Source organism: Betta splendens, chromosome 11 (assembly GCF_900634795.4).
Source record: "Betta splendens chromosome 11, fBetSpl5.4, whole genome shotgun sequence".
In the NCBI taxonomy this organism is placed as follows: Eukaryota; Metazoa; Chordata; class Actinopteri; order Anabantiformes; family Osphronemidae; genus Betta; species Betta splendens.
The window spans coordinates 11,336,583-11,359,580 of NC_040891.2; the positions used below are offsets into that span (position 1 = coordinate 11,336,583).

At 45.5% G+C, this 22,998-nt stretch overlaps 3 protein-coding genes across 3 annotated transcripts; 1 reads left to right on the top strand and 2 right to left on the bottom strand.

The window, feature by feature from the left end:
* Positions 1-2,249: 2,249 nt before the first annotated feature.
* Positions 2,250-6,195, bottom strand: ndufv1 (NADH:ubiquinone oxidoreductase core subunit V1). The gene is made up of 11 exons (XM_029168024.3): positions 6,069-6,195; positions 5,235-5,344; positions 5,052-5,134; positions 4,754-4,924; positions 4,385-4,568; positions 3,945-4,134; positions 3,542-3,754; positions 3,089-3,255; positions 2,912-2,993; positions 2,665-2,810; positions 2,250-2,493 (listed from the first exon to the last, which is right to left on the bottom strand). The coding sequence occupies exons 1-11, from the start codon at positions 6,178-6,180 to the stop codon at positions 2,416-2,418; spliced, it is 1,536 nt and encodes a 511-aa protein (XP_029023857.2). The 5' UTR covers positions 6,181-6,195; the 3' UTR covers positions 2,250-2,415.
* Positions 6,196-6,345: 150 nt separating this feature from the next.
* Positions 6,346-13,045, bottom strand: hcn3 (hyperpolarization activated cyclic nucleotide-gated potassium channel 3). The gene is made up of 7 exons (XM_029167584.3): positions 12,233-13,045; positions 10,067-10,496; positions 9,829-9,990; positions 9,527-9,745; positions 8,875-9,021; positions 8,547-8,787; positions 6,346-8,185 (listed from the first exon to the last, which is right to left on the bottom strand). The coding sequence occupies exons 1-7, from the start codon at positions 12,676-12,678 to the stop codon at positions 7,983-7,985; spliced, it is 1,848 nt and encodes a 615-aa protein (XP_029023417.1). The 5' UTR covers positions 12,679-13,045; the 3' UTR covers positions 6,346-7,982.
* Positions 13,046-16,868: 3,823 nt separating this feature from the next.
* On the top strand, positions 16,869-22,877 carry LOC114866258 (IgGFc-binding protein-like). Its single transcript, XM_029168009.3, has 13 exons — positions 16,869-16,948; positions 17,115-17,176; positions 17,245-17,519; positions 17,626-18,184; positions 18,267-18,865; positions 19,182-19,746; positions 19,824-20,068; positions 20,146-20,493; positions 20,581-21,148; positions 21,229-21,428; positions 21,499-21,873; positions 21,953-22,260; positions 22,361-22,877. The coding sequence occupies exons 2-13, from the start codon at positions 17,134-17,136 to the stop codon at positions 22,368-22,370; spliced, it is 4,095 nt and encodes a 1,364-aa protein (XP_029023842.1). The 5' UTR covers positions 16,869-16,948; positions 17,115-17,133; the 3' UTR covers positions 22,371-22,877.
* Positions 22,878-22,998: the final 121 nt, after the last annotated feature.

Below are 22,998 nucleotides of genomic sequence, written 5' to 3' on the forward strand. Positions count from 1 at the left end.
TGCTGTAACACTTTCCTTGAACAACATCCTTAGCCATAGAAACATCTTTTTGACGTTTGAATTTACATCACAATTAAGATCTTGGTGTTGCATGAGGTTCTCCTCTGTCTGAAAATTAGAGTCACATTTGCAACATTTATAAATGTTTAAGCCAATCGCCACGGCTGGATTGTGGGAATGGACTGTAATGCGATGCTTGCGTAGTTGTGAAGGAGTGCGGAGCAAGACACCGCAGTGCTTGCAATGACACTGTCGTCCTATGCAACCATTTTGGTTGTGTGGTGGCAACTGCAAGACATTAACCACTTATCAATGAGTACAAACACTTCAAGCAAAAATTGCTGCACATTTACAAGACAAAAACAGGCATATCATCACAGGTAAAAAAGCCTTTCCGACAGCGTAGGCAGTGAAAAGACTTCTCTGTGCTGTGGAAGGCCTGGTGCTATCTGAGATCATGAGGGGTAGCAAACCCCCTGTCACACTTATAGCAATGGAAGGCTGTATTAGCCTGCAATGAATACACATATTTTAAATAATGAACAAGAATCATTGGTACACTGGTGTTTTAAGGTTGCTTTTTCCAACCTGCTGCAGCTGCTTTGCATACTGGTCCGGTTGATTTAACCTTGTGTGTCTATCTGTGGCTTTCCAGTTAGAAAAGGTAATAAAGCACTGAAAACACTGCAGATTGTCATGCTGATCTGCATCACAATAAAATGACATATTGAGAAATGTAGGAGTAAATTTAATACCTATAGGGTATCACAGTCTTAGAAGAGACAATGGCTGCAATATAAATTATGTATATTAATATTATTTTACAGGACTGCAGAGAGCTTTCCACAAACTTGATCTCTGAGGTGGACCTCATCTCAGAGCTCCATCACTTTCATAAGTTATCCAGCCACATAAATCTATCTAATCATAAATAATATAGGAGCAGAGTAATGAGCACTCATGCTATGACGCATGATGATAAGTAGTTTAGTTGACATAGCAGGAGATGACTGCTGTGACAGAAATGAGGAAAAGCCGCGTTAACTGACTCTGCGATATCTCAGCTATTTCAAGAGTGAGGGCTGTACTCTCTAAACACAATTGTTTCTGAAATATAAAAAAGTGTCACACTTTTTGGAAACAAAAGATAAAATAAAATAAAATGAGTCAAAAGGTTCAGCAAAGATAAGATTGGTCACATGCACAGCTGACGTTACAGGCAACAGTGATTAAATATTACGACATGATAATGACTATAATTGTGTTGTGCTTAATGTGTGGATTTACCTCGGTGTTTTACAGCCGCCTGTGATAAAAGTTACATGTGAACGCATGGCTCTTTTAAATCTGTAAAACATTCTAACAAGATGATTGCTCCTTACCGTTGACGAATCTACAGAGCCTGAGATGCGTGGGACGTTTTACCCAAGTCACGTGACGGAGGAAACCACGGACACTGTGTTGTCTTCTCCTTCTTCTTCTTTTGTTTTTTTTTTGGCAGCTTGCATACTACAGTGCATTACTGCCATCTGCTGTATCTAAACGTCAACTCTCTTTCCAAAAGCTATACTATAAACGCCCAGTTTCAGTGATCTAACATTCCATTATTTGCTTATCCCGTCTCCTCCAAAAACATAAAAACAGCTCTATACCCCATATTACCTGCTTTAAAATTCAATTATATTTAATTCTGTTTTAATTACCCTTAAGCAGTCTATCATCATTTTCCGTTGAATCCTACACTATCTACTATTTCTTGTGCTACACATTCATACTTTCCTGTCTCATGCTTTATAAGAATCTTCTTCGTACACTGTGTTTTCGCAATAATATGTTACGTTTATAGCCTGAATATTACAATTACTTTTTTGTGTCTGCCCCGTTTCAATATATTAGCTAATTAGAAGACATGTCAGTTATAAGATAATTTTATTTATAAAATTATCTGCTTTTTTACCACAATGTGTTACATTTGTTTCGAACCTAAAATTTATTAATACAGAATAAGACACAGCAACACGGGAATCCCAGCAGGTCAGTTTCAAATATTTTTGTAAACCACTTGTTTGAGGAAATGTCAACAATATTTTATGTATGTTTCTGATATTTTTATCTACACACACACACGCACGCACGCACGCACACATACACACACACACACACACACACACACACACACACACACACACACACACACACACACACACACACACACACAGTCAAACAATGGAGTTATGTCATGTTTCAAATTAAGGTTCATAGAACTTTATTATGATACTCTGACAAGGTACATGAAAACAAAAAAACCTGAAGAGAGGACACAATGGCATATTGTCTATTTAAATAATCTGTGATTAACATAAACACAGGTTTGAGGGCATATGGGGCAGAAATTTAAAGACTTAAAGCAACTATTTAAATCTTGCTGCCCTGCTGCTGCTTGTATTCGTTAATTCTGCTTTCCATCAGAGGCCTGAAGTGTCTGATCAATCCCTGAGAACACATAAGAAAAAATGGTTATCTTGTTGAAGTAAAGCACAAAAATCTTTATTGGTGAAATGCAGTGGTAATAGCTAGAGGAAGGTGAAGGTAGTCGACAACTTGGTTAACAATAACTACTTTTCTTACTCAATTAAATAAATGATTATAAAATGATGTGTTTACCTGCACAGGCCATGCTGCACCATCACCGAGAGCACAAATGGTGTGCCCCTCAATCTGCTTACTGATCTCCCAGATCATGTCGATCTCTGATTGCCGAGCGTTACCATTTACAAAGCGCCACATCATCTTGTTCATCCAATCCACTCCTAGAGAAAACAACCAAAAGGGCCAATGTAATGCCTTAATATCTAAATTTCTTAATATGTTATGTCTAAATATCACAGGACACTGTGTGAAGAGTATTTGCCTTCTCTGCAGGGTGTACACTGGCCACAGCTCTCATGTTTGTAGAACTCAATCAGGCGGGCAATAGCTTTGATAACATCGGTCTAAAAAAAAAAAAAACATGCATCCACCAATGTAACACGTTTGCTTATTACTTTATGAATGAGAATGAGGTTTGCTGTCAATGTGACAAACTTACAGATTTGTCCATGACAATAAGAGCAGCTGTGCCCAGGCCAGTCTGAGCCTGGATGAGGCCGTCAAAGTCCATCAGCACCTCTGCACACACTTTCTTGGGAATTAGTGGTGTTGAGGAGCCACCAGGGATTACAGCCAGCAGGTTATCCCACCCACCACGCACTCCACCTACAAGACAGATGTTTGCTTAAATTAAAGGGAGAAAATGCATTCTCTTAGGCTTAAGCCATCTTTAATCTTTTCTTTTAAGTCCATGACCTGCTTGGCACAACAACACATGTAGTTAAACATGTGATGGATGTGGGTTGTCCTTGTCATCAAGATAAAGGGGAATTGTCTTTTAATTACAAGTATTTTTGACAAAATCCCTAATGTTGAATGCATGAGACCCAACATTGTCATTAATTGTCTTTATTTGTAGGTTTTGAAGGCTCATTCCAATTATGGAGGGTACCTGCATGTCGTTCAATAAGGTCTTTCATAGGGATGGACATTTCCTCTTCTACAGTGCAGGGGTGGTTAACATGGCCAGAAATGTTGAAGAGCTTTGTGCCAGAGTTCCTCTCTCTTCCAAAGCCCAGAAACCATGTGCCTCCACGACGACAGATGGTGGGCGCCACAGATACTGTCTCCACGTTGGCAACAGTTGTTGGGCAACCAAAGACACCTTTAAGACAACAGCAGGAATATTACATAAGCATTTGAAAGCAGCTTATTTGAAAATGTCCAGCACGTTCCCATTTGTACATCACATAATGATTACTACTAGGTTAAAAAAAAGTAATGAATATTTAACACATGTGACAAGCAAAGGACTAGTGGCTTTTTTCCTAACCACCCTGTGGACAGGCACTTACCCACATCAGCAGGAAAAGGGGGCTTCAGACGAGGTTTTCCCTGTTTTCCCTCAACTGACTCAATAAGAGCCGTCTCTTCTCCACAGATGTACGCTCCGGCACCACGCATCACAAACACGTCAAAGTCATACCCAGAGCCACATGCGTTTTTCCCAATCAGGCCAGCAGCATAGGCCTCATTGATAGCCACCTAGGAACAGATATTAAATATTCACTTACACGACTAATGAATAATATATTCTCAGTCAATCTCTTATTGCAAAAATGATGTCATTCAAGACGATAAAAAAGGTGGAGCGGGTAATAAGGTTTGGGGTTAAATATACTGTTTTTGGGTGTGTTCTAATGAAAATGCATAATTTATAGTGTGTGTTCTATACAGTATTTTAACGGCTCTATCAAACGGTTTAAGCCTTAGATGTCACTCTGCCTATATTCACCTGCAGGTTGGATGATTCATTGTAAAATTCTCCCCTGATGTAAATATAAGCAGCACGCGCCCCCATGGCCCTCCCAGCGATCAGGCAACCTTCCACCAGCTTGTGTGGGTCATGTCTCATGATCTCCCTGTCCTTACAGGTGCCAGGCTCGCCCTCATCTGCATTCACCACAAGGTATTTTGGCCTGGAGAAAAGAAATGCGATGTAGTAAACACGCTGTAGAGTGTAGAACTGGTGTCTTCATTTTTCACTGTTATGTCATGTGCAATAAACAGCAGGTAAAATATTTTGTAAAACAAGTATAAATTAGATCGGATTAATTTAGAGAAAAAACATACTGTATATGCAAGAATCATTGGCCTTACTGACCTGCCATCACTGGGCTTGTTCATGAAGCTCCACTTCATGCCAGTAGGGAAACCGGCTCCACCTCGTCCACGTAGGCCAGAAACCTTGATTTCATTGAGGATCCAGTCAACTCCCTTCAAAAGGATCTCCTTTGTTTTATACCAGTCGCCACGTTTTAATGCCCCCTTCAGCCTGAAGGACAAAAAATGAGCAGGTCAGAACTATGTTTTACGTTCAGAAATGACTGCTGAAGTGCTTAGTAAAAATACTAAACAGGATCCATCAAATTATGATTAATATTATAGGATGGTGTCATTACCTCCAGTCATGACGGCCATAAAGGTTAGTGAAAATTCTATCCTCGTCTGCTAGTGGCCCAAAAGTAGTTTTCTTGGGAGCACTCTGAATACAGAAGACAAACAAAAAAACAAAAAAGGTTCAAATGAAATTTGTTATTTAGTAAAATTAATGTTGATATACAGAAAGAACTATAACTCTGGACCTGTGCTGTGCTGTTGAATCGAGTGACGGCTGTGACGCCACCTTGACTAACGGCAGCAGGGACACGAGTCACCCCGCTCACTACTGCTCGAGACAGGGACAGCATCCTTCCTGGTGGGAGAAGTGTACATATTGTATACTATTACTTAACATTGAACATTGTTATCAGGTAGTCAGAATATTTTTATTAACATGTGTTCCTTAAATTAAGTGTTCAAGTATTTAGTAAGACACATTTCAGGAAGAATGAATCATCACGTCTGATTTGTTATGTTTGATCAGATTCATCATCATCGTGGTTCAAGTGAACAAGTGGCTTTCCAGACATTTATATGTGTGGAAACGTTAGGAATGTTTCAGACAAAAAGCACACAAAACATGTGGATACAGGAACTCTAGTCCAACGCTTGTTTATCTTATCATATAAGATTTTGTCTTGACAAAGACGTAGCTCTAGATATTGTGTAAGTAACTCCTTATGTCATGTCAGTGGAGTTAGCTAGCGACACAGCAAGAAAGAAGTCCTAAAGCTGATGTAAGGTTTTCAGCGAACATATTTTAAAAACAAAGATTAATTCTGGACTGACCAGTAGTCGCAAAAAGGTCATGCTACAGAAAGTGCACACTGACGTCCATGTTATGCTAGCGCTAGCATAGCCTAGCTTAGCAAAGCTAGCTAGCAGTTCACCTTGTAATGTCAAAATAACAGCTGCCGATTCAAGGCGCAATGCGTGAATTTCACAAAACAACAGTACACCAAACAACTCGTCAATACAAAACACGGCATAAATACTTTCCAGCTATCAAAGCGTTGGTGCAAACAATCGCTCTTTACCTTCTGTACGTTCCGACTTTATGAAATAAGTACAGGAAGTAGACGGGCACGCGACCCGGATGCAGTCGCGAGTTTGACTATGAACGACATACCGCAGGTAGAGTTTAAACATAATCCAAACATAATCATTAAGAGTTTATGATCACGGCTTCTTTCTGAAAGTATTTGATTTTTTCCCTGTGAGCGTAAGCTTATAAACAATTATAATAATATAGGAGCAAAAACTCTTCCATTAAGGGAAGAAATGTTTTTATTCACATTTTATTCAAAATTTTATATTGTACATATATTATTATATTACATCGTCTGAGGAAAGCGGTTAAAACAGTCCGTTTTCTTTTCGTGAGTGCAGCTCCTGTATCACACTGTTACATTCAGACACAGGATTTTTTTTACTTTATGAACACATTCGATGAGTAGATGACTGAGCAGCCGTGGGTGTAGAGAGTTAAGAGGGCTGGACTGAGCACACAGTGTGCCTGTGTTTAAGACTACAGTAGATCACATGTGGTTCCCAATTTTTACTACTTGTGATCTGTTGGTGAGAAAGTCTCTCATCCAGGAGTACAGTGATGTAGGCGGATCCAAGTCATTGAGTTTCATAGACAATTTGTTTGGGATAATGGTATTAAACGCTCAACTGAAGTTGACAAAAACAGCACCCTAACGTAAGTGTTCGGATGCTCCAGGGCTAGGGAACACACTTAAAAAGATACTCAGCTGTATTAGAAACAATATTAAAAAAGTTCAAATTCCAATGAATATACAGTAAATGTCCATTTTTATTGTGCAGATTAGTAGCTTATTCACAGTATGTCAATCTTGCACAGTGGCAGAATTTTACCAGTAAGTAAAGAATGTTTGCTTTATTTTATATAGTAGCAAGCAGATCTGTACGGAATAACATTGTTTAAAGCTGGACTCCATTTAGCTGCTCCAGTTCCAGGGTCCTGGTGTTGTGCAGGCTGGTTCACTAGGACAGAACACAACTGGTCGTTGTTCACGTTACCACCAAGTCCAAATATGGCAAATTTGTAGCCTCACCTATTATGAAGGATTATTTGAATGTATTAGTAAATAATATTGCTATTTTCTAGAAATTAAAGTGCACAATAAAATACTATTTTAAGGTTCATTTTTATAACGACATTTTTAAAGGTTTTATTTAAAAAGGTGCATTTTACAGGAAAACAGTAACTAAAATAAAAACGCCTATAAATCGTGGGTACTAAATTGTAGAGATGCATAGATTGCATAGATTTTTTTCGCATGACTTTCTCATTACAGTATTAATGATTTACCACCTCCAGATGTGGTGATATAAATAGCTATACAGCATAGCTGCATATACAGTAGCCAGCCGCTGTACAGTTGGAGTTATTACATCACAGCAGCTTATCCTCAGTAAACTCTGGTACTTAACCCTCACTCGACGCAACCTACAGATCTGAGGGATCATCTGCGTCTGAGCTACATAAAGCTGTGGGATGTATTGCCCAGCTGCTGCTCGTGTGTCTCCAGGACCCTGCATGACTGATGTGATGGACGTTTGAGCTCCAGCCTCAGGAAGAATCCATGGAGCTGAAAATGATTATTAGTGGTAGTATTTACTTTTTAAAAAGCTGGAGTTGCTGATAATAAAAATTACATTAGCCTAAATCACCAAAAATAAACATTTTTGAGAAAAGAAAATAGTATTTTCTCACAGTTTGTCGATTGTACAGTGGACTGATTGGGAAAGGTGTACAAATACCTATCACAAAATGAAATCTTTGCGGATGGAAATTCCTTAAACAAAATTACATAATGGGAAGCACATTATATTTAAAGTGCAATGATATGTTGTCCATCAAGTTCAAAGAATGTCAAATATCCACAGCTTTTCCATCATTAGTCTCTCCGGCGCTGAGGATATCACTCTGTTGTGGGAGGCTGATAGCTGGGCCTGCGGGAAACGCGGTCCAGACGGTCCACAGCCACGCTCTCGAACGCCCGCCTCATCAGGGGGTGCTCCTCCAGGACCTCGTTGAAGCTGTCCACGCTCAGCGAGTAGAGGCGACAGTAGGTGTCGGCCCTCACGCTAGCCGTGCGTCGCCCCTGGGTTAACAGGCAGATCTCTGCACGGTGGAGCGAGCAAGCGAGAGAGAGAGAGAGAGGGTGAGCATTTAATCATGTGCTTTAAAGTGAAGCACGCACTGATTGTCCCCCCTAATGGGAGTAAGCACAGAGCCCTGATGCCACTGCTGTGACTGTACAGTATACGTGAATACTTAGCCGGCAGCTGGTTAGTTTATGGCTTAGAATGGGAAATTGAAACATACAAATAGCTAGCGTGGCTCTGTTTAATATGTACAAAATGGGTGATGGATATTTTGTAAGTGTGGGGGTATTAAATTTGGGAACATCAATAGCTGCAGAGCCTCTTGCAGATTTGATTGGAAACCACGTGAAGGTTGAAGTCACCGGTGATTGATTTACCTCCAAAATATGCCCCATCGCTGAGCTTAATCTCCTTACTGCCGCGTGGGATCACGGTGACCGTGCCGTGCTGGATGAAGTACATTTTCCGGCCCAGAGTTCCTTCTCGTATGATCATGTCTCCGGGTTGGAAGACCTCGAAGCGCAGCTTGGTGAGGATCACCGTCACAAAGTGCGGGTCGGTGTTGGCGAACAGCGGCATGTTGGCCACCAGCCCGCGGCAGTTATAGCTCACGATCTCCTGCAGGCCGGGGGTAGCGGGAAAATGTCAGCGTGGAGTATTGAGAAGGGAGCATTAAAGCAAGTCAGCGTTCAACGAATGACGAACCTCCTTGAGCGGATCACTGAGCTCTCCGAGGATGCTGTCTTCGTCAAACATCTTGCCCTGGAACCGCTGCTCGTAATAGTCGTGGATCCTCTGCCTCACGTCCGCCGGCAGTTTATGGAACGACATGTACTGCTCCACTTGCTTATACTGAAAACACATGGCGAGTTGACCTTCATGAGGATACAGTCGATGACAATCTGATGTCAGATGTCACAGTTAGTCACATTGTCCACCATGTGTTTGAATATTTATCCCAAAGTACTATAATTATGCATCCACTGTATTTGTTTTTCAGGCTTTTAAGTGGATTACGAACTCATTTGTAATGGGTATTAGCAAACAGAGATCCAAAACAAAGGTGCCGCCATTTGTCTATCATCCACTCCGCTTTATCTTGTGAAAATCCCCTGGGTCACATTAAGGCCACGAAATCCATTAGATAATACACATATTCTCGAGGCATTTGGCACAGTTTCCATGAATTAAGTACACACAAGTAAGCAAGCTTGTGGGATAAAACATGACTGCGATATTAAACCTCAAAGCCAGAATCACATTAGCATCCACGTGAGGCCGCCCCGGACATATTGTCCACGGAACAATTGCAGCCGCAGGTCAGAGTGTGACAGTTTGTCGGGGCAGGGCCGATCACCTTCTCCTGATACTGGCGGTGTGAGGCGTCCAGCGACTGGACGAGGTTGGTTGCGTGGCCGAGGAACATGGCGTAGCACGTGGCCCCCACCACCATGCTGACCATGGTGAGCCAGACGTCGCTCATGCCCTCCGGGGGGTGGGCGCCGTAGCCTATGCACAGCATGTGACTCATGGCCATGAAGAGGGCGTATGAGTACTGTATGTGCCATGTAGCATTCTGGGAAATGAAACGAGACACATCATAAGGAATGATTTCCTAAAACCTTCAGCTAATGTGTGTTTTGATGCACTTGTACTCACCACCATATTGTTTTTGGACACCCAGCAGTCTGGAGGAAAGTCCTGCAGCATAGGCACCATGAAGGTCAGGCAGCCGTCCCAGTGACATAATAGCAGCATCATGCCAATCAGGTTGACTATACGCACCACAGCGCTGGCCAGGTCATAGGTCATATGGAAAATCTACCACAGAAATTAAATTAGATCTATCATTCCTAATGTGTGCTCTGTCTGTTGGAAGCCGATGATGCGACGGTACCTCTTCCCACTGGTGAATGTAGCGGATGAGGCGGGACAGCCGGAGCAGACGCAGCAGGCTGAGGATCTTGGTGAAGCGCACGATGCGCAGCGCCCGCGCCGTGCGGTACACGTCGGACGACTCGTGGCGGGACTCCAGGTCCACAATGAGGAAGATATAGTCCACCGGGATGGAGGAGATGAAGTCCACCAGGAACCAGGTGCGCAGGTAATACATGCGGATCTCTTTGGGGTCCAGGATGATGTGGCTGTCCTCGCCCAGGATGCCCGTGCGGAAGTTGAAAACCAGGTCCATGAGGAAGAGCGTGTCGGACAGGACGTTGAAAGTGATCCACGGCGTGGTGTTCTGGTCTTCGAAGAAGGTGATGCCCCAGGGCAGAATGACGAGATTGCTCATCATCAACAGGAGCATCACAATGTCCCAGTAAAATCTGGACAGAAGCAGGATGAAGAATCAGCCTTTGGTTTTTGCATGAGTATGAGTGATGTCATCCATAGATGCAAAACTGAGCCACGTGTGCAGCGACTGTATTTACATCTGCTTAAGAAAAGGCCTCATCGAGAGGGAGAATGGAAGCTGGCCTGTTAAACGGACCACACACACAGGAACAAGAGCAGACAGGAGCTGAGTGAATGAGCAGGTCAATGTGCTCAAGGACCCGTTTCACAGTAAACTTCTCTCTCCAGGACAGAGGCGGTTTAATCTGACATGCTTTGTTAAAACAGCCATCGTGACCCCCGGCGTCTCCGGTGTCTCGTTATGTATGAGGACGCGGTGTGGGTTTCCTCACAGATTGTTTCCATCAAGTGTCACTCACTCTCCCGGCCTCTCCTCCGTTACAGTAACAGAATATGAAGCAGATTCCTTTTAATTACTGCGGCGGCGGTGGGTGATGCGGGCACGGCCCACGCAGGACGACCTCCTCCTTCCTCAGCCGCTGCGAGGGCCTCGGGAGCGATAGATTAATGCCTCATTCTCATTTACCGTGATCCCCCCCCGGATCCCTCGCGTCCGTGTCCTCTGCGTCTCCTCGCTGGTTTACACGGCTGCTTATCATTTACTCCCATGTTGCAGCAGATTAGTGGCCGTTTACTGCTAATAACGCCAAAAAGTCTGGACAGCGTTCTCGTGCAGAAACAATTCATTTATGAAAATCCTTTTAGAAGACTGATGAACAACAGCTTGCACCTCTTTATAACAACAGCAATTTGAATTATTAACATCAAATTTTGCCACATAAATAAGTTATGTGCTCTGTGGCTGTTGCTCGCTGTTACCCTGATTTTTGATGACATTCATGGACTTTATTGTTCTGTACATTCAAATCTTTTGTTTTTTCACACATACAAAGTGATTTTCCGCCCTCCGCCCTTTTCCACGATCGGCCTCCTGTTGAATATCAGCCCCTCTGCACGTGCACAGTTCACACGCGGTTCATTTATGACGTTCGTTAAGCAAAATTTTTTTCTATCCACTTTGAATTGGATTCTAAATCCCAAAGCGAAGCACACATCTGACCTCGACCCTTAAACAAGCTGCAGAAACGTGCCGTTCCAACTCATCCATTATAAAGTGGAAGTTGGAGCATAAGGTTTAAGGATAGCAGGCCTTCAGTAATCCCCCCCTCAGCTGTCTGTGTATTATTGCATAATAGAGCAAGATTGGAATTATAGGGATTCTTATGGGCAATAATCCCTCTACACAGGTTTATCCTCTCTGTCTGGCGTAGGCCTGATGTCTAAAAAATGCTTAAATTTGATGATGGCTATTATTAGTGACCGCACGCACAGATTGCCTTGGGCATCGCTGCTAAGATGTCGCTCAGCCCCCCAAAGGCCGAGTGATCCAACAAATCCTCTAAAAGTGAGACGGGTCCAAAGCGAAGATGTATCTACAATGGAATTAACCGGCTCATTTAAATGATCTGGCTCAGTGGCCATTGTTGTTTCCGATTCATAAACTGAGAGAAGGGTAGTGACTGTGGAGTGGCATTAATAATCCAGATGATCTTGTCCTATATACTAATCACAGCCTTTCATCGCGTTATCATAGAAACCATTATCATAGAAACCATCACATGCGTTTGGACTGAATGACAACTGGATGGAGGATGGTCAAATACAGTGACACAAATGTTTCTGGCATTCTCCTCCACATTAGCATTACCTGAAGTCACTGTAAGGGTGGATGATCCACACTCCGAAGCTCTTGACCCGCTCCTGTTCAGCGGCGACCCCCTTATGGCTGCCGAACATGCGCAGCGAGAACTTGTTGACTCCCGGCTGCAGCATGGAGCCGAACTGCTTCTGGAAGTAGGTGGACTGGTCCTGAGTGGGGTCGTCCAGGAACACTTCCACGCCCCTGGTGGGGTCCAGCAGGCCGCCCGGGTCTGCGGTGTAGTCCTCATTGTGCGTCTTGACCAAGGAGAAGAGCGTGTTGCTCACGTCGGCCCTCTTCTCCGTCGGAGTGGCCGGAGGCGTCGTCCTCTGGGACCCGCTCCTCCACCTGGAGAACTGGAGGCTGCTCCAGCTGCGGTACCGGGAGGTCTCCCGCTTCTGGGCCGGGCTCTCTCTGCCCACCGCCTGGTCGTGTGTGCTGGAGGGGCTGGTCATTTTAGGCAGCGCGCTTTAAATTGAATTGACCTGTGGTTTGGCTGGACAGTGAAGTTCCCTAACTAGTACAGTTCTCTGCAGAAGCCATTTTTCACTTCATGTGCAATTCTATTGCTATTCTCCTTTACAGACACACTCAGACATCAGTAGAATTAAGCAACAAGGAACAGAAAATACCGTTGAGTGCCAGGAGGTCACTTCTGTCCACAGATAAACACCCAGGTGTTAAAATCATTTAAACTAATTGAAATGCTCCAAGACGTGGTCGCACAAAATGAATCCATTAAAAGCTGCAGCATCCGTGGAGAAACAAACAGAGCCACGGTCGTGGGGCGAGTCCCGGCACCTCGCAGGAAGAGTGACAACTTCAGCGCGTCCGACCATGAGAGGACAGGGACGGCTCAGTATCCGTCGGTAATCGGCTTGTTGGCTCACCTCCCTCCTCCCCCCGGCACTGGGAGTGCCCGCCCCCTGCTGAGCCGGAGCAGTGACGCGCCTCGGCTCAGGTTGCACGAGCGGGACCGGGGGCACGCGGGCCGGCAACGCCCAGCGGGTGGTCGGGCCGAGGACCGGCCTCGACCCACGCAGGGTGATATTTATTACATGAAACCCGATGTCACCTTAGCGTGACATCTGAACGGCGAAATTAACCATTTAGCCTTTTCACGCGTGTTGCAAACCTGGAAAACTCCATGATGTAGAATTGTTGCACAGAGAGACAAATCAATAAAACAGTACCTCGGGTTAAAAAAAAAACATAACCAAAAATGAATAATGTGATTTTATTTTTTGGCCTATTATTTGAAATTTGCTGATGAGGAATAATGTTTGATCAAATACAATTTTTTAAATGTTGTTTTTGCAGGAGTGAACTAAAGCAGCTCAGGGTTAATTTGATGTGTTCTCCATCACAAAAATTATGTTTCTGATATGATACAAACCAATATTATGCGCAATGTTGCATTTAGGACCGAGAAATGCAGCCGGACACTTAAGATGAGTTAATAAGAATCTGAAAACCTGATTCTGATTCTTTATGCGAAACAAAAACTAAAGTATATAACCTATAATAATGTTTTGCTATTCATAAAGAAAATCTGCAAATTCTCTTCTTTCACTTAATAAAAACTCCAACCATAATTCAAGTCTTTTAATATTTGTCTTAATTAAATTGCTTTTAAACACGTTAACCTACGTCATGAGTGCCAGTCTGTAATTCATCACACCAACATCCGCACTGGATCCCGTTTCACCATTGTTTCTGTCTGAGGTGACGGGTGGGGTGTCGTGTTCACCTTTAGATCACCGACTCGGACACAAACAGACACGCTTGAGGAGCTGCCACTGGGCTACTGGGTCAAGTCTGTAGCTGGGGCCGAGCCAGAGTTCTGAGGGGTCGTGGTCAAAGTTCATGTTAGGTTCCTACATGCATAAATCTGATTATATAAATGGCAGATTGGCGAGAAAGCTTCAGTATGTAAATGCATTTACACACCAACATTCTGTCAGTGTGCATACTTTATACTGGTTTAGTGAACAGGCCACAATAATAGGTCAGCATTATACGCGGTACACAAAGTAAACAATGTTTACAGATCTCTGTCCACTTCATTTTGTGTGAAAGCATCACATTTTCTGTACAAACACTCTGATATGTACTGAATTATACACTGTATAATTAATCAACCTGTATAATTAATGACACTGAGGAGTTGAGGTAGCGCTGGGATTTTCATCAGGTCGCCATCATCATCGTCACCCCTTGGTGGCGATGCACAGTTTGCTGAAACACACAGTCACAATATTAACACACTGCTGCGCTTCCTTCTTACAGCTGCATTCTAACTGTTAGAAGTGTTTTTTGTGACTCACTCAGATTGTAGGCTCCTCTTTACATAGTCACATATTGGACTGTTTGCACGCAGCTGTGCGTTTAAAGTCCTAATTTCTTGCTCCCTGGCATCAGACTCTGCTTTAATGGTGCCTGAACGAGAGATGGGTCATGTTAGTCCTTCATCACACGGCGGCACCAGTAGAACTACCCTTGCGCTTGCTCTGATACTTGACCTTTGACCTTACTGAGCTCCTTCTCTTGGCTGGCCAGCTGATCGGTTTGTTTTTTCTGCAAAATCAGACCAAACAGTGGATTTGAAATCGCTTATGTGCGATATACTTGTTGAGCTACTCTCTGTCCTTCCATGCTCATGTTCTGCACAGCTGCCAGTGTTGCCCATACTGTTAACAGCAATGGCGAATAGTCAAAATGAATGTTTCACCTTTAGGTTCCAACAGGCCTTGTCTGCCTCATTCTTCTTGATCATCTCTGCAGTGATATTGGCCAGTGAGGTCTGCAGATTCCTCAGCGATCCGTGCATAGCATTCACCTGGTTTCTCAGTCTGATTGACAAGAGTTCTTCTCTCGAAAAATCATTAAAACGATCGTCTGACTGTTTTTCCATTTTTTCAAGTGCCGTGGTTAGAGTGGTCAGTGTTTGATATTGGCCCATAGTGACCACGAGCAGCGTCATGGACAGTAAGGTGGATACAAAGGACAAGGTCCAGTAAGTTTGCATCTTGGTTTAGCCTTGGTTCCCTGTGGGGAAAACATGAAGACCATTACAACAGGAGCGAATGGAGGAGTGTCGGGCTCTGTGCAGAGCTCCCAGCCCGTCTCTCCTCACTAACCCTATGTCTTGTGTGTCTTACCTTGTGTCTTGTGTGTCTTATCTTCCACAGTCCACATAAAAACCAATGTTTCCCTGTTCAGTAACCAGCTTAACAGACGGCTTCCTATATCAGACAGAGCAACTTTGCGTTTCTCATGTTTCTCACTCTTTCCACCCTCTGGTTGGGGATTGGAAGAACAGGTTGAGCAGCATGTAAAGCGAAGCCAGTGAAGCCTGGAGAATTGATGGGCAATTAAGCAACAAAGGACTTGATGTCAGTCTCTCCCAGGAAAAGTAAATAAATGTGTGAGAATGGAAAGAGCAGAAGCGCTTCTGATTTTTCCTGCTAACAGATATTTATAAATGTTTTGTTTATATTTGTAAATCACTTCACTACAAGAATCATTGTAGAAATAGTTTATTTTTTTATTATTATTTATAGTTTAATGAAAGGCATCTGGTGAGTACAAACTTAACACATAGGTAGGGCTGATTGAAAGGAGTGCTAGCTTTGTCAACTCTGGACTGAACTTACTGGTTTTACTGGTAGCCGCCCCCCAAACATCACTATCTTAATTACAAGTTAATAAAATGTTGTTTATGTTATTGATCTGTAAGCAGCTATTTAAATGACAAATGCATATCATTTTTTATTGATATTTTTTATGATGTTTGGGTTTAGTAATGTTGTTCTTTGTAACAATGCAGTTTGGGTGACGTTAGCAGCTCACTCAGCACTTGCTTGTTTTCTGAGAACTGAAACACAAAAAAAAAGGAAAAGCCGATTGACCAGATACTCACACGTCTTGTTATGTTTCTGTCTAGAGCGTAGATTTGTCAGCTCTGGTCTGACCAGACAAGCAAGTATTTGCCCACACAACATGTGCTGTTTGCTGTGCAATGAGGAAAGACTCTCCCATACGTAGTCATTTTTTAAACTAATACCTTAAAGATTCTAATTGGACGTGCTTTGTGGTCTAAGCAGGTGGCGAAACAAACACTGACTGTACTTTGCTGCCACTGATATAAGTCACTTTGCATTGTGCCCCTGTAGATTAAATTAAATAACGTGATACCATTTTTATCTGTTTGCATTGAAGGAAAAATAACATTAGCACAATGAAACAGACTCTGCGTCACAAAGTGTCCACTTTGCTCAGAAAAGAGCTCCACTTGATAACTACGATAGCATTGAGGCGGCACAATATGCATTTAAACAGCTCACACCCACCTGCATGTATTATTCTCCTGGGTGGCGACTTCATCGCTAAGAATCACCAGCTGATAAATATTTTACAGCTGCTTACACGCAACAATGGGGAAAAAAGGTAGAAAAATAGAAAATTACACAAAGGTCACACAGGGACCGAAGGGATTCTTTAGCGACTGGACAAATCCTTGCATGGTAAACTTGATTCCGTTAACGTGTTGTGTCCCGTGTTGTTCATAGAGACTTCACAAACAGTGACACGTGCGGCTTTATTTGCTCACTTCTGGGAAAAGCTCTGCAGAGTCACCTGGAAGCTGATTGGTCCAGCAACGGAGATCGTGCAGTATTTAGGCATGCTCGGATGTGGTGCCTGAATCCCTGCTCACCTGTCCAGGTAGGATGCATTTAAATATGTGAAGTAACACACATTTTCAAAAATCAGTAACATGCGCTTTGTTTATGTGTGTGTGTGTGTGTGTGTGTGTGTGTGTGTGTGTGTGTGTGTGTGTGTGTGTGTGTGTGTGTGTGTGTGTGTGTGTGTGTGTGTGTGTGCGCATTAGGTCCTGTTAGCTGTCAAACATGGGGTTGTTGCTTGTCATATTCCCGGCCCTTCTGCTGACTGGTAGGTTTCTTTTTAAGAACTGACTCTCAGGTTTAAACACATTTCCAGTGAGTCCTCTGTGCTCCTAGGATTTTGCAGCGGTGGACCAGCCACACTAACACCAGGCACCTGCTGGTCGATGGGAAGTCTGCACAGCACCTTTGACAACCAGTACTACACCTTCATGGGCAACTGCACCTACACAATGGCCAAGAGCTGCAACAGTGCAACCGTCCCGGCCTTCGAAGTGGACGCCGACTACATGAACTCTGGAAAGGGGGGCGTTCCGTCAGTGGGAGCAGTTGCTGTCAACGTCCACGGATTCCATATTGAAATAGTTCGCAGTATGTTTGGAATTGTTCGGGTGAGTGAGTCGATCATTACAGATAATATCTTAATATCTTGATCAAATATCTTATCAAATTTTGATTGACGATAATAACAATAGTAATACAATAATTAATATTCAGGTGAACTACCAAGACTGGGCCCTTCCGATCAACTTGAACAACGGGCTGGTGACGCTCTACCAGAGAGGCCTGTTCGTCGTCGTGGAGACAGACTTTGGCCTGACCGTGAAGTACGACTGGAACCAGTTCCTTGCCATCATGGTGCCGGGCAGTTTTTCGGGGAGCGTGTGCGGCCTGTGTGGCAACTTCAACAACAAAGCTGCAGACGATCTCACCGGCAGCGTGGAGGCACTGGGAGCGAGCTGGAGGGTCCCCAGCGCCGCGGACGACGCGTTCTGCCGAGACGGGTGCGGAGGCCAATGCGCAGACTGTCCTCTCAGTGAAGTCCAGCAGTTAGAATATCTGATCCTGTGTAAAACAATTCCACAAGACATCCCACAATACGCAGGCTGTCAACCTGGCGGCATCAACGCCACCCTCATCCAAAACAACTGCATGCTGGACCTCTGCAGCGGTGAAAACGAGAACACATATCTCTGTAACACTCTTCAAGGCTATGCTGAATTGTGCCAGATGTCTGGGTCCAAAGGTTCCAACTGGAGGACTGCGACTCAATGCTGTGAGTGCTCAATTTACTCATCCTTTGTTGCACGCCAACCGGGTGTTATCACGACTAAAGCAACCACTCTGTGTCCATGCAGCCGTACCCGTGTGCCCAACAAACAGCCACTACGAGTTCTGCGGCACCAGCTGCCCCGCTACGTGTTCGAACCCGAGTCCTCCCGCAGAATGCAGCAGCCCCTGTGTGGAGGCGTGCGTCTGCAACGACGGCTTCGTGCTCAGCGGCACCGAGTGCGTGCCCCAAGCGCAGTGTGGCTGCACGTACGAAGGCCACTACGTGAAAGTGGGAGCGTCTTTCTGGGGCGACGACGCCTGCACCACGCGCTACACGTGCTCCGCTGGCGGGCTTCTGTCCCTGAGCCGGACGTCCTGTCCTGCTGGGCAGGAGTGCCAGGTGGCGGGCGGGCTCAGGGGCTGCTATCCCGTCGACCACGCCACGTGCATGGTGTCGGGGGACCCGCACGTCGTGACCTTTGACGGGGAGCGCTACGACTTCCAGGGCACCTGCTCGTACGAGCTAGCTGGCGTCGCCGCTAATGCTAAAGGCCTGGAAACCTTCAGCGTCGTGCTGCAAAACAGTGGCCGAGATAAGAAGATCGGTTCGTCCCTCAGTCTGGTGGAGGTCCAAGTCAACGGGTACACCGTCGTCATCAGCAGAGTCTACCCTGGCACCGCTGTGGTAATGTAGTCTCACTTGTTTGAACTAAGGGTTCCAGTTAGCGCCAAGTCTGAGTACCTGCTAATATGTACAAGGCGTGAGAACCATCCATTTTTATCAGAAGTGTAGGTGTGTTTAGTCAGATTTTATTTATGGTGCCCACATCTTAAGCAAACATCTGTCATCAGGGAAAAAACCTCTATTGAGTGACCAGAATAGTTTTAAGGTCAATAGCTAGATTTGATTATCATTAATTGTGTGCTAATCTATCTAACCATCCATTCATCATTTTTGTACAAACCTATTTAATTCTTATCTCTTTCTTTTTTGCTTTAAGGTCAATGGTGAGCTCTCCAACCTCCCCTTGACTCTCGACAGTAGCCTCCATCTTTACACCAGCGGCTGGTTTGCCGTCCTGGAGACGGCCTCTGGTGTGCAGGTGTACTACGACTGGGGCAGCGTCGCTTTCGTGACTGTTCCCAGCGCTTACATGGGCACTATGCAAGGTCTCTGCGGCAACTACAACCTCAACCCCAAAGACGACATGCAGATGAGGAACGGGACGCAAGCCGCCACCCCTAAGGCCCTGGGCCAAAGCTGGACGGTGGGCACGGTCCCAGGCTGCGTGGACGGCTGCAGCGGCCCCTGTCCCGGCTGCAACTCCACCCAGAAAGCTCAGTACAGCACCAACAGCGCCTGCGGCCTCATCGCGGACCCCGCAGGCCCGTTTCGCGACTGCCACGCCAAGCTGGACCCCACGGGTTTCCTGGAGGACTGCCTGTATGACGTCTGTCTGTACGAGGGCAAAGGGAACATGCAGTGCAAGACTCTGACTGCTTACACTGCAGCCTGTCAGCTGAAGGGCATCAGCGTGTACCCCTGGAGGTCGGCCCAGTTCTGTGGTGAGGTCCTTAACTTTAAGACATCTGATTTTCTTGAACCAGTGTATCTTATAAAACAAGCCTGATCCTGTTCCCAGATGCTGCTTGCCCTTCAAACAGCCACTACGAGCTTTGCACCAGCAGCTGCGTTGGATCATGTGCGACAGACTGTGGAGCTCAGTGCATGGAAGGCTGCGCCTGCAACGAGGGCTACCTCATGAGTGGGGACGAATGCGTGCCTGCAAACCAATGCGGCTGCATGTACGAAGGCAGATACTACCAGCAGGGTGAGGTCTTTTATCCCGATGCCCTGTGTCAGAAGGAATGCACCTGCAACAGCACGGTAGGAACGGGCGGAGAGGAGCTGCATCCACACATATCTGTACATTAGCCACTGAAGAGCCGTCGTATCTTCCACAGCAAGTACAGTGTGTCCAGTCCTCTTGTGGTCCAAACGAGAAGTGTGACACCAAAGACTACGTGCGCTCGTGCCAGCCCTCGGGTATCGGAGTCTGCTTCATCTCTGGAGATCCGCACTACCACACATTTGACAACAGCACCTACGACTTCCAAGGCACCTGCACCTACACGGCAGCCGAGAGCTGCCACCTGACCGACGCAAGGCTCCCGGGTTTCTCTGTGGCGGTGGAGAACGAGAAGTGGTACCGCATGTCCGACAATCCCCAGGTCTCAGTGGCCAAACTTGTGGCAGTAGAGGTTTATGGAAACATACTGATCCTACGCAGGAATGAAGTTAACCTGGTTTGGGTGCGTCAGCATTGTCCTTATTGGTAAAATTTGAGGATATGGTGAAATAAATGAGATTTATTTAAACAAATGCTGTTTTTTTTCCAGGTGAATGGAATCCTGCAGCATCTTCCACTCACCCTCTTGAACGGGGCAGTGAAGGTTTATCAGGAAGGGACAAACGATGTCATCATGACCGACTTCGGCTTGAGGGTCACCTACGACCTGGTCTACCACGTCACCGTCACGGTGCCCGGCAGCTACAGGGGCCGAACCTGCGGCCTGTGCGGCAACTTCAACGGCGACGCTGCGGACGAGTTCCAGCTGCCGGACGGAAGCGTGACCAAGGAGCTCCAAGCCTTCGGGGCCGCGTGGAAGGTGCCCGTGCCCGGCGTGGTCTGCGAGGACGGCTGCAGCGGCGACACGTGCCCCACGTGTGACGACTCCACAAAGGCGGCCATAGAGGGAAAATGTGCCATCATCACCAACCCCGAGGGCCCCTTTTCCGCCTGTCACGGCGTGATCGAGCCTGCGTCCTACTACAGAGACTGCGTCTACGACGTGTGCTTGGCCAAAGACGAGCAGAGGGTGCTGTGTCAGAGCGTTTCTGCCTATATGCTGGACTGCCAGAACTTCGGAGCAGTCATTCAGAACTGGAGAACTCCATCTTTCTGCCGTCAGTCAGCTCTCTCCTCTACGCCAGTTAAACTTGTCATTGTGCTCACTGTAAATGTACTTATCGCTGCTTCTTTACAGCTTTGAAATGCGGCGCCAACAGCCATTACGAAGTCTGCGCCCGTCCGTGCTCCGCTTCGTGTCCTGGGCTCCTGGAGGTCATGACCTGCCCCACAGCCTGCGTGGAGGGCTGCGTCTGCGACAGCAGCTACAGCTACAACGGAACCGGCTGCGTTCCCACCGACCAGTGCAGCTGCTACTACAAAGGCCAGACTCTAGAGGTGAGGAGGGGACTGTGTAATTAGCTCTGTTCCTTCGCTGAGCACAAACTGTGCCGTGAATCTGCTCCAGGTGGGACAGTCCGTTATCACAGACGACTGCCGCAGCGTTCACACCTGCCAGGCCTCCGGCGTGGTCCTGTCTAAGAACATGTCGTGTGACCCCAATGAGCGCTGCCAGGTGAAGAACGGCAAGCTGGGCTGCTTCCTCCAGCAGTGCACCGTAGGCCAGAACGCCACCGTGACCGCCTTCAATGGGGAGACTGGTGCTGTAAAGAAAGCAGGAACCTATGAGATCGTCCAGAACTGTGACCAGTCCGCCACGACCGACTGGTTCCGGGTGGTGGTGAAGTTTGACACGTGCACTCCTGGTGTGAACTCCTTCATGGCTATGTATGTGTTCTTCACCGACGTCATGATTATAGTCAACAATAAACACGACGTCTGGGTAAGTTCACGATTCAAACGTGGCATTAATCGAGTTTCAAACTGCATTTATAACTGGAGCCTGTTTGATGTGTTGGCAGATAAATGGAAAAGCGATGACGCAGAGCACTTTCTCCCTGAACGACGTGAAGGTGCTGCGTTCCAACAACACCGTGACCATCTCCAATCCTTCCAGCCTGCAGCTGACCTTCACTCCCTCTGATCAGCTTGTCATTAGCGTCAGCGATAAAGCTGCTGACATGGTGTGTGGGGCGTGTGGGAAGCTGCAGCCTGTTGACTCCACTCTGCGGGCTCTGAGACAGAGCCTGCTCAAGTCTCTGCAGGCTCCCAGCACCGTCTTTGCATCGCTGAACATTGAGCAGTGGACAGCTCCTGATTTCCCCCAGTGGTAAGTGACGTAAAACATGTGGTCAATACATCAGCAATAAAACCAAAACCTCTTCACCAGAGCTGCAGGGGTCAACGTTTTGTTTATGTTTCATTCTCAGCGGTTCCTAGATCCCAGTCCTGACAGTTCATCATCCTCATCCTCATCCTTCAGGCTAATTAATCTCACAGCTATTTATTTAAAAGGTCCTACATCCATGGAAATCCCATTAAAACTAAAGAAAAACCCGGGTGTACAATAAATGCATATAGATATGTCTAAACATGTATGTCACTATGTATAAGCTACAAATGTCAATTATATAAAATTGTAATAAAAACCAACACAAAGGACAAATATTACTAATGTGTTAATTTTCTTAATCTTTGTATTTAAGCTGTTGTTCCACCTCGTATGAGGTGTTTGATCTTGTATTTTGTGTTTGTGGCCTGTGTTCTTTGTAGTTAGCTGCTTAAACTTTACTTTTCCTTTCTGTTGTGTTTAGCACTAGACAATGCCTGAAGAACCTCAGCTGCTTTTGATGTAGTATTACCTGTTTCAACCTTCTGCTGGAATCACCCTATCTCTGAGATCTGTTGAATTTGTTTGTTTTATCTATATTAAAATTACTTATGTTGCATTTTTTGCTTAAATTCACAATTCACCAAGATCCATCCATCCATTTTCTAAACCGCTTATTCCCTAATGCGGGGTCACGGGGGTGCTGGAGCCTAACACAGCTGACTATGGGCGAGAGGC